This window comes from Cherax quadricarinatus, chromosome 41, assembly GCF_038502225.1.
Source record: "Cherax quadricarinatus isolate ZL_2023a chromosome 41, ASM3850222v1, whole genome shotgun sequence".
Lineage (NCBI taxonomy): Eukaryota > Metazoa > Arthropoda > Malacostraca > Decapoda > Parastacidae > Cherax > Cherax quadricarinatus.
Genome location: NC_091332.1, coordinates 2,007,970 through 2,019,886, shown reverse-complemented (window position 1 = coordinate 2,019,886; position 11,917 = coordinate 2,007,970). Strand labels below are relative to the sequence as shown.

At 41.1% G+C, this 11,917-nt stretch overlaps 1 protein-coding gene across 3 annotated transcripts in view; it reads right to left on the bottom strand.

Annotated features, from left to right (window-relative positions):
* Positions 1-1,527: 1,527 nt before the first annotated feature.
* Positions 1,528-11,917, bottom strand: part of LOC128695849 (uncharacterized) — a 166,935-nt gene continuing 156,545 nt past the window's right edge. For all 3 annotated transcript variants that reach the window (XM_053786740.2, XM_053786738.2, XM_053786739.2), the window contains exons 11-14: positions 11,416-11,723; positions 9,873-10,005; positions 7,296-7,454; positions 1,528-7,159 (exon numbers count right to left, since the gene is read on the bottom strand). In XM_053786740.2, coding sequence (XP_053642715.2) covers positions 7,051-7,159; positions 7,296-7,454; positions 9,873-10,005; positions 11,416-11,723 — 709 coding nt within the window. In that variant the 3' untranslated portion in view covers positions 1,528-7,050. The remainder of the gene's footprint in view (positions 7,160-7,295; positions 7,455-9,872; positions 10,006-11,415; positions 11,724-11,917) is intronic.

The following is an 11,917-nucleotide window of genomic DNA, read 5'->3' as shown; positions in this document are numbered from 1 at the left end:
CCCGCCTCAATGAACACATATACGCATGTAGGAACGACAACTTAAACAACGCCTGTGTACAACACCGAAATTCCACCAATCATCTTATGAAATTCAGAGACGCCCAATTAGTGATAAAAGAAAATAATTTCCGCACACGCAAGTGCCTTGAATCAGCACTGATCGCTGTTTCGAATACAATTAAACAAAACAACGGCAGCTTCACCATCTCCGAAGTCTTAGCAAGAATCCTCCTGAAAACAGTAAACCCTGCCATCACATAGTCTCTCCTGTTATACTACACAAAGCACAGAGAGTGAACACTGAAACAAGCTGCCTCATTCCAGTTTATATTTGTCCAACCTATTTTTATGTTACCCAAGTAATAGCTTTTATATCCTTTTACTCATGTACGAATTAATTGCTCTACCATATTGTATTACTTTTGTCACTACCACTACTACTACTATTACTACTACTACTACTACTACCACTAGTGAACATCGAAATGGTACCTCACTAGTATTCACCTCACTCTGAGCCTTTATATACCCTCTGTGTCCATGTATTGTTTGTAATGGCTTGATAAAGCTCCTGGAGAGCGAAACGTTGCCACAATAAATGTCACATTAGTTGCACTTGTGTCCTTTTACTTTACAATTCGTAGTTTGGAAGTTAGGAGGAGGTGCGGGATTACCAAAACTGTTGTCCAGAGGGCTGAGGAAGGGTTGTTGAGGTGGTTCGGACATGTAGAGAGAATGGAGCGAAACAGAATAACTTCAAGAGTGTATCAGTCTGTAGTGGAAGGAAGGCGGGGTAGGGGTCGGCCTAGGAAGGGTTGGAGGGAGGGGGTAAAGGAGGTTTTGTGTGCGAGGGGCTTGGACTTCCAGCAGGCATGCGTGAGCGTGTTTGATAGGAGTGAATGGAGACAAATGGTTTTTAATACTTGACGTGCTGTTGGAGTGTGAGCAAAGTAACATTTATGAAGGGATTCAGGGAAACCGGCAGGCCGGACTTGAGTCCTGGAGATGGGAAGTACAGTGCCTGCACTCTGAAGGAGGGGTGTTAATGTTGCAGTTTAAAAACTGTAGTGTAAAGCACCCTTCTGGCAAGACAGTGATGGAGTGAATGATGGTGAAAGTTTTTCTTTTTCGGGCCACCCTGCCTTGGTGGGAATCGGCCAGTGTGATAATAATAAAAAAAATATATAAAAAAAAATATATATATATATATATATATATATATATATATATATATATATATATATATATATATATATATATATATATATATACAGTCTTCAAATTATGTCCGTGTACTGTACTGATAAAGCCATTGGAGGGCGAAACGTCTACCCAGTGGCTACTTCTACCCAGATGTAAGAAGCGGTCGCAGAACTGGGTCGGTGAGTAGATACAATTACCATATTGCTTGGCGATTCAGTGTTAAATCAGTAAACCTTATTCCTCGGACATGAGACTGATATTGTGTGTATGCATCAACAATACGAGGATGAAGTCAGGAGTACGAGGATAATAAGAGTAGATGTATCATTATCCAGACCTTTATTATTAAAATCTAAGACATGTATTGACTAGTAACCGGTGGCCTCAACTTACCAACTCTCATATTCAGACACTACTTAATCTATAACTTTAAGTGCTGCTGGATTCACATCAATGATGTTTTTCCAGAGTGTCTTAAGAATAGGGCCACCAACCATTAACCTCCATGCTAGAGGGGCAGTACAAAATAGTTTATTAATATATTTACAATACTTAGAATTAAGCAAGATGACTCTGGAACTCCAGGATTCAGAACAGATATGCGTGTATTCCTGCGTGTGATAAATTAGAAACATGTGCAACACTTGGGTATCTATAATGAGATATCCAAAGATATCCAAGTGTTGCATATGCGTTTAATTTATCAACTTGTCGGTTCTCTGAACCATTCATCTACATTCGTGCATGTAAAAACTCCAGCACGAGTCGCAGGTCATCTTCACTCAGTCACCAACCCGTCCTCCAAAGAGGACGTGTTGTTTTTATTTACTATAATTTAAGAGGGAACTTTTTTTTTTTTTTGAGGTAAATGGATTTAATTCCATTTTCTCTGTAGTTACTAGTTTCCTTTAGCATAGCCAAAACATACTCCTTGGAAAGGCATTTTGTCAACGTAATACGTTGCCAAGCAAGATCATCATTAAATATTCGCTGTTTATTAGCACGTAGGGACTGGAAATATTAAGACGTAGAGAGGGACGTGTTGTCACCCTCGTCAGTACGAGCACAAGCTTTCACTGAGATAGTAAATTTGTTCTGTTATAGTAACTTCATCATCTGTTTCACTGTTGTCAACAGTAAGCTGTTTGGAACTATCCAACGGGTAGGTGAAGGGATCTGAGTGGTGATGCTGGTGGTTCTGGCAGTGATTAATACACCACACACTCGACTGGTACCTTATCGACTGACACCTCTGGAGGAAATACTTTTTAACAAAAATAAATTTTACAGGTTACAAGCTGTTCTCCTACCACAGGTTACGCCGAAGCCTGGCCCTAAGAACTGCCACCCCCTGGTATGCCACCCACAACAGTCGACTAACACCCAGGTACCTACATCCTGCTAGGTGAACAGGGGCACCAGGTGTAATGAAACCTGCCCAGTGTTTCCATGTGTAAAACCACTATATGTCATATCTTCTGGTAGAATAGGCAATACAGAAGATTACTAAAAGGTCGCAGACCAGCGTGGATTTATTTTTCTAATGGGTACATAGGCAGGACGTGTATGGGGACGCCAGGAGACGAACTCTAAGGGTCTAAGAGGTCTTGTCTGTAGGTCCGGTGCAGGCAGAGTGAGGTAGATGCCAGGCAGTGTGGGTCCACCTCGGTGCCTGACATCTAGTGGGAAGTTTAGAAACCAGGCCTAGGTCAGTAACTCCCTTTAGTGGCATGTGAAACAGGTGGGTAGACCTACTGTCTACACATGCCGGGAATCGAACCACGGACAGTCAGCATGAGAGTCGAGTGTGCTGCCAACTGAGCCACTAATCTGACCTTGTGGTATACACGAGTTCACACTCATCTGACCTTGCTGAAGGAAACACATGTATAAATCATTTTATTTCACTGAATATCCCCACTAAAAAAAAAAAAAGTCGAGTTCTAGTAACTTTCTCAGTCTAGTGGGAAGAACACTGTCTTAAAGTTCATCCTTTCAGTCATCACTTTCCCGTAACTCACCTTCTTGGTATAGTAGACACCCGTCAGGGGAAGCTATTATAACTAATTTTTAAAGAGGTGGACGGGTAAGCCAGTGGAAGGCCTCGGTCAGATGACCAAAAGCTCCAGTGGCGAGTCATGTGAACAAGACTCTCGTCAGAAAACACTTGTCTTGTTTCCTGACGTATCTAACCTAACCTAATCCCTCGTCGGGAAAGAATTAAAAGAATCACTGCAGAAGATTCTTGCTACACCTATTACATGTTAATTTTCTATATATTTATAAACAACTTCTGTACAATACTTCATTAATCATAGCTAAAGGAATGAAATGTTTTTGTACAATGTTTTATTAATAATTATTTATTTATAACTAAAGCTAAGGGACTGAACACCTTCAAAATTATTTATTTATAACTGAAGTTAAGGGACTGAACACCTTCAAATTATTTACTCAGCAGACTGCTACAAATAATCAGTTCACTAGCAATACAGTTGCTGAAATCTAACCTATCGTCGAGATCAACCATCAAATTGAACGATCAACACAGTATTCGACCTCTCCTCGCCCCTACACACATAATCTTTCTCCGGTTATATTCTACTGACTTGAACAACGAGAATATTGTTTGAAGGATGTTTTCTAGGGCCACTTTAGTAAGTTTATTTAGGCACAGGTACACATAAGTACAATTATCATACATAGTGTAAATTACCTAGGATAATCCTCTAAAAAATCGGACAAAGTGACTTATTTCCATTAGGGTTCTAGTAAATTTGTCTCTTTAGAGTGTGCAGCTTCTCAAGAACTCAGCAGAACCAGAAGAAAAATATGAGGGTGGACAACTTCTGGCAATTGAGAGATGAGTCCCGTTGTTACAACAACCCTTAAAGCAGGGATGGGCAATATACGGCCCCAGGGCCAAGGAAATCTATCTGGCCCACCGCTGTCTAGCAAATTATGAAATTTTTTAATCTCCAATATAAGAAAGAATGCATTTCGATTTGTTTATGTTATATTCATGTGTGTTGGGTAGCCAAAGCAGCGGCTTGACAACACGCCACACAATATAAACCACTTAAGGCTGATTTCAGGACGGCTACTTTCCTTTGGTTTCATCTCTGGTAACCTCAGGGTGAGTGCATGTCAGCGCCACCTGTACTCTAGTGTTCATACCTACAGATTCCCACCTCATTTCCCAAGAATTCTCCATTTTTCTCTTCTCTCCTTTCATTTGGTTTCCTTCTGACTCAGGAGTAAGGTATGGGCCACATCACCTACCGTCTACCACCAGGCGAATGTAGGTATCACATCTGTGAGCTTATCATACGTTGTTACCTAGTTATGTGGGTTATATTTCCATATTGTGTACCAGCAGTGACTTCACTTTGACCATAAAGTGAGGATTATTTTTCTTAATTCTCCAAATGCTGAGTTATGTGCTTCGGGTGACCTCTGTGAGCTTGTAATGCTTTAACTTTGACTACGGTCACAGACTGGGCCGCGGGGGCGTTGACCCCCGGAGCTCCATGTAAACTCTATGTAAACGGTGTGGTCTGCCTTAATAAACATTTATAGTTTTATACTGACAAGGGTGTGTGGCCCACGAAAGCTTGTTTAAGCAGGCTTTACTGGTCAAAATATTTACCCACCCCTGCCTATAGGGGATCAGGTCCCTTAAAACACCACCTTAAGGGATCAATCCATATCTCCAACACCACTTAAAAGAATTTTAATTTGTTTTAGCACCTCTTCAAGGAAAATACTCTTATTTGAAAAGCAGCTGCGCAGTGTTGGAATATAAAGATCTTAATATGATAAATCTGACGTGTTCTAATACATATAATAGAAGCATGAACTGCACCAGCACAGTCGTCCTTAAGCTCTAGATGCTAAAGAATATAAGTTAGAGACATTCTTATTCTGCCGAAGAAGTTACACATTTCTAGCATAAATAGAAGTACATTGATGTGTTTAATTCTTTATAAAATATGTACTGTATATACACACATCTGTGTACACGAACACGTACAAACACACGCATATATACATATACACGCTGAGTGAACCATACACTGTATGGGTAACATACACCAATAACCTACATGGATATTTTCCGTCTGATTACTCTCCACATAACCAGATGACGGTCTTTAATGTGATCTAAAAATAATCCTGTACCGTTGAATTTGGGTTCTACCTATACATAAACAGGCTAAGACTTAGTGGGTAAGTGCGAGTAATAAAATCATTTCCATAGCGAACATAATGAGGTTGCAGCAACACCATACACACCACCATGATTATCATAACCATCGTCACTCTAACACTCCATTACCCAGTTCCATTCCACTCGTGTAAACAGTGAAATTTTGCCAGAAGTGTAGAGACTATACAGAATTCTCTCACTGGCACAATATTTCGCTCTGTGAAGAGCTGTCGAGTCATGATTTTGTATAGAGCTTTGTAAATCTCTATACAGAGCGAAACGTTGTCCCACTTAATTTTCTTTTTTTTGGTAACGTGTTTCTTTTGTTCACTGCTGTCTATGCAACTTGGATACAGTTTGTCAAGAAACGCTATATTCACACCAGTGTAAAAGCTCCATGAGTTACACAAGATAATTATCACATCTGTCAAGAAAAATACGCAACATGGTATCAGGTGCCTTGTGTTCACTAAGTCTCAGTTTACATCTGAAAATCGGCTTCACTAAAGCACTTGGTCGTCATGGGAGTGTGTGCATTTCTCCCATATATTTTTTTCTAGAAGAGAAGATAAAGACGGGGACACTTATAGACTCCGAGAGAAATTGTTGAATGCATTCAGTGAATCGGAATCCTGAACGGTCAAAAGAAATTACTCAGTTTCCTGTGACTGAACAGGTACAGATAGCACAAATAAAAACAGTGTCCTAGCTGAATTAACGATCCAAAACTAGGAACTGTTCATCACTACAAGGTTAAAATATTTCCTTTAACAAGTAGTTCATCCAGGAAATACGTCTGGCTGACTCTCCACTAGTCTAAAATATTGCCACTAGATTTTTCACTCTTTACACATGTAGTGAATTTCACTCGCAGCTAATATTCCACCAGTAATTGTTCCCTTTTGTCTCGTCAATTAGTCTTAATGGCCATTAAGAAATTTCTGAATATTGCCATTGGAGGACAAGAGCTGGAGCCTCGCGGAGGAGTGAGCACCATAGCTACAACCTTCTTGTAAAATAAAATGCACTTCATTCCAACATTAAACACAATACACTTCAATTTCAAAAATTTCTTTGCCACATTAGTAATGTTATTGTGTCTCCAACATCACGATTGTATTCGGTCTATTCCAATTAAAAGTATTGATTTTTTTCTTAATTGTTAACTAGCGTGACCACTCGAAGTGGTCGCCTCACAGGTACAGCACCAACACTGTTCTCTGACGAACTTGTATCGCGAAATACATAGAACCAGCACAAAGAAGAATGAAACTTGTGTCGTCGTTTCGGTCCGAATTGGTCCATTAATTAGTCACTTGGACCATTAACTAGTTCGTGACTAATTAATGGTGCAAGTGAGACCGAAACATCGTCACAAGTCTCATTCTCCTATGTGCGTTTTGTGTATTGTTCCACTCACGGTATTGTGCCTTTTTAGTCTCTGTATCGCAAAGGCACATTAATGACTGTACAAATACGACTTTTAAAACCCAGCTTTGATGTTAACATTTATAGCGATAGACACTTTTGAGTGGTGGACTCAGCAGTGGTTCAGAAGCTGGTGGACACTAGAGTGAGACATTTGCTAGTGGAATACGTAGACAACCGAGGAAGTTACATAGGCCGAAAAACTTGTCAGTGGGAAGTACAGAGTCCAGGGAACTCCAGTGATGGGCGAGAGTTGTTTGGGCAGGCGGAGGCGGCTGGTCCAATGCTATACATAGGCTTTTTGAGGTAGTTACCACTGAAATAAACAAATAGTGACTATATAGTTAACTACAGTCAATGGCTCGTGTATATATGCAAAATTACAAACTTCGAAGCACTTAGGGTAAGCTGAAGAAACCACCAAAGAATCTTTAAAACACAATAGTACTAACGTGGGGCCGTAGTTACACACGTAGATCTTGCATTTAAGCTTCCACAAGCGACCTTTAAATTCCTTTGTGCAGTCATGGTAGGCTGCACCACAGCCTATCTCCCTAGTGTTAGCCCATACCAACTGTGTGTAGTGTCCGATAACTGCGTGATCCATCGACCTGTGACAAGAACAATTATAATTCAAAACTGGTTTACTTAACTCTGTTGTATTTCACACCTGATATTGAATGGTGTACAATTGATACTGACTGGCGTGCGTACACACATTTCACAAGAATTTTTATGAGGGGAACATTCACAACATTCACTTCAAAAATAGTTTTGACTGGTGTCAGCCGAGAGCTAAGAGCAGGGACCAAGAGGTACAGCTCACACCTCTGCAAACTCTTACAAATAGATACAGACAACAGCAGTCTTACTGGCCGGCTCTCTCCAGGGGCACCCTGATGACGGCGAAGGCTTTTGATCGAAGTAATTGGATATATCTCACTCGATTAGCTTTTCTCCAGTGTATAAAAATAATACTGACCCACTGTTACTACCCATATACTTGTTATCTGCCCAGACTGCAATTAATTCATAACTTTATCTTGTTTTTTAACTTTGGGCCAGACAAACTTCTTGACTGAGTTCCTCGTAGTAATCACTGGCCTGCTACAAATATGATGTTGCTGTGTTAGACTTGCATGAATACCTGGGTATCTTTATTTCGAAGACGTTTCGCCCACTAGCGTCATACTTTAAATAATCTAATGGTTATAAGCATAACCATAATTTTTAAAGAGATGGATCGGTAAGCCAGTGGAAGGCCTCGGTCAGATGACCCAAAGTTCCAGCTGCGGGGTCATCACAAGACCAGCATTAGGAAACACTTCTGTTGTTTGAAGGCAAACTTGCCTAAACTATCCTGAGTGTCATAATATTAGCGGTGCATCTTTGTCGTCCTCTCTGAACAGTTTTCTAACATATATTTATGACTAAATTATTATCATTATATTATTGATATTCTCACAAGTGTTCTGACCATTACTCTGATGCAAGATTTAAGGGCTGGGGTAGTTAATATTCTGAAATTTTGCTAAAAAGTCAAAATATTAGCAAAGAACGAATTGTTCTTATATTGTTTGAGGAAGATTTTTGTTTCTGGTGCTCGAGAATGAGACTCAATAACTATATCCTCATTTTTTTTATTATCAACCGTAATATGTTGAAAAACCCTTAAACTGTGTAAAGGTATATCTATGTTCACGCGTGTAGTACTCCAACCTTAATTTTCTCCATTTGAAAGCATGTAAAAAGAAACGTAGATCTACGTTCGGAGTGCTACACACGTGAACGTAGATCTACGTTCGGAGTGCTATGCACGTGAACGTAAATCTACGTTCAGAGTGCTACGCACGTGAACGTAGATCTACGTTCAGAGTGCTACGCACGTGAACGTAGATCTACGTTCGGAGTGCTACGCACGTGAACGTAGATCTACGTTCAGAGTGCTACGCACGTGAACGTAGATCTACGTTCGTGAACGTGCTACGTTCGGAGTGCTACGCACGTGAACGTAGATCTACGTTCGGAGTGCTACGCACGTGAACGTAGATCTACGTTCGGAGTGCTACGCAGGTGAAGGTAGATCTACGTTCGGAGTGCTACGCACGTGACCGTAGATCTACGTTCGGAGTGCTACGCACGTGAACGTAGATCTACGTTCGGAGTGCTACGCACGTGAACGTAGATCTACGTTCGGAGTGCTACGCACGTGAACGTAGATCTACGTTCGGAGTGCTACGCACGTGAACGTAGATCTACGTTCGGAGTGCTACGCACGTGAACGCAGATCCACGTTCGGAGGGCTACGCACGTGAACGTAGATCTACGTTCGGAGTGCTACGCACGTGAACGTAGATCTACGTTCGGAGTGCTACGCACGTGAACGTAGATCTACGTTCGGAGTGCTACGCACGTGAACGTAGATCTACGTTCGGAGTGCTACGCACGTGAACGTAGATCTACGTTCGGAGTGCTACGCACGTGAACGTAGATCTACGTTCGGAGTGCTACGCACGTGAACGTAGATCTACGTTCGGAGTGCTACGCACGTGAACGTAGATCTACGTTCGGAGTGCTACGCACGTGAACGTAGATCTACGTTCGGAGTGCTACGCACGTGAACGTAGATCTACGTTCGGAGTGCTACGCACGTGAACGTAGATCTACGTTCGGAGTGCTACGCACGTGAACGTAGATCTACGTTCGGAGTGCTACGCACGTGAACGTAGATCTACGTTCGGAGTGTTACGCACGTGAACGTAGATCTACGTTTGAATAGTTAAATGAACACACAATCATATGACTTTATACTCACAGAATGAGCTAATCTCCAGGGCAAGTTAGTTATAAATTTATCTGTTTATTACTACGCTTTCTCCAAACATAAAATATACCTTAACAAAAATAGATTTAAGATACGGGAGATGAAGACAGATTATTATTATAATCAAGAGCCCCTCACCAACATCAAGGAACCTTCCTTGAGGGGAGATGAAGACAGAAGTATGATCAAAGGTGCTGTGACTTACCTGAAGTTTGTAGTAAGGTAGTTAGGGACATACTTGACCTCCTCGTACCAGAGCCTGACGGCTGTGTCCCAGACAGAGCCGGGGTTGCTGCTACTCCACTCGTAGAAGATATTCTGGCCCACGTAGTAGTCTCCTGGTGGGACAATTTTATTTATTATGGATAACTGATGGAACAACTTAATTTATTATGGCTTTTTAACTGATGGAACAACTTCATTTATTACGGCTGTCTAACTCTGCTGTGTAAAAATATTTATAGATTTCTGATAATTGAGTATAGTTTTTAGATCGTTAATAGATGTTTATAGATTATGTGCAAATATTTTTAGATGTTTAAATAATAGATATTTACAGATGGTTTATAAAGATAGATATTGTCCAGCTGTGTGAAATTATTGCAGGATCAAAACTAAAATTGAGAAGTTGCCGAATAGGCCCAAGTCCATAAAAATTGGACTTTAAAAAAAAAAAAATAGATTGACATATTTTTAACTGACAATGATGTAAGTTAGAAGTCTAGCTAACTTAACCTAGCTTAATGTATTATTTTAGCCAAATTATATTAAATATATCCTAGATCAGGCATATATATATATATATCACACACACATTGGCGTTCAAACAATTTAACTGATAAATATCACTAAAGTATGTCGCTTGATACTGTACAAGACCAGCCAGCAAACCTAGTTAAACAGAAGCAGGGGCCAGGAGCTGTGACTCGACCCCTGCAACCACAAATGGGTAAGAAGAATGCTAATCAACAAATAAAATTTCCTGAAATATTTTCTGTCTAGCCATATTCTGAAATATACTTAGCAAAATTCTGAAATATACTTAGCAAAATTTTGAAATACTAAGCAATATTTTGGAATATACTTAGCAATGTTTTGGAATATACTTACGTGGAACTGACGACACGAAAGCTGTATGAGTGGATGAGAGGTAATGAATAAAGATAGGAATCATGAATAAGATGTAATGAACACTTGTCAGTCCTCGATGATAACCCATATGGAGACAAAAACTCGGGAGATTAATTGATCTGTATATTTCGACCCCCTCCTGGGCTCGTCTTCTGGGTTTCTGTCCCCATGTGGGTTATTACTGAGTACATGCATCATATTTACAGGGAACAGATAATCCCAACTGGGTCACGCAGTGGTAATTGTGTGCTACCTGGAGTTTACCTGGAGAGAGTTCCGGGGGTCAACGCCCCCGCGGCCCGGTCTGTGACCAGGCCTTGCTAGGAGCAAGGAATTAATTTACATTTTATAGGTTATTTTGAGAGAGAAATAATGTTACACAAATCACAGCTAAACCATAATTTGGAAAGTTTAGGCGATTTTCGGTTCGTTATGGACGCTTGTCGTGGCTTGATAATATAGAATTGACCGAAACGTCTACAGTTTCAAGAAAATGTGCCACCCAGGTTAATATGACCTTCTATGAAGGTGGGCAAAGAGGGTTAAAACCGGGATTTTAAGTTCACTGGTAAATAATGTATGGCAGTGAGTGGTACTAGAGAGGAACAGTATCTTACTGGAGAGAACTCTGCGGCAGTCATGGCAGTCGTGGTAATCTGGACATGCCGAGGCCCAGGCTTGAGCCACCTGAGCCAGCTCGTCGTTCCAAGCCAGTTCCTGCATGTCTGAAGCCGAGTACTGTGGCCCGGGCAGTCCCTCGCCCTCTTCCCCGCGGGCCACCTTGGCCCGGTACTTGTTGTGCGTCTCTACGATGGCCGCCATGTCGTGTCTAGTGACACCCTCGTGGTAGATGGAGCAGGTGGAGGGTGTAGACTTGCACATGGTGTGTTCTGCCGTCAAGCGGGTGTAGTCTTGGCAGCTCCACCTGCTGGCCCGAAAGCGGGTACATTACTTGAGATAAAACCGTAGGGGGTTATACAACACCTATGTGGATGGAAGACAATGAAGTTGAAAGCAAGGACAGGTAGTAGTGGTATAATTTTTTTGAATAACAGCAGTAACACTGCGAAGTGCTATGCCCATATGAATTAAACACCTGGGGAAATTGAGAAGCAATCA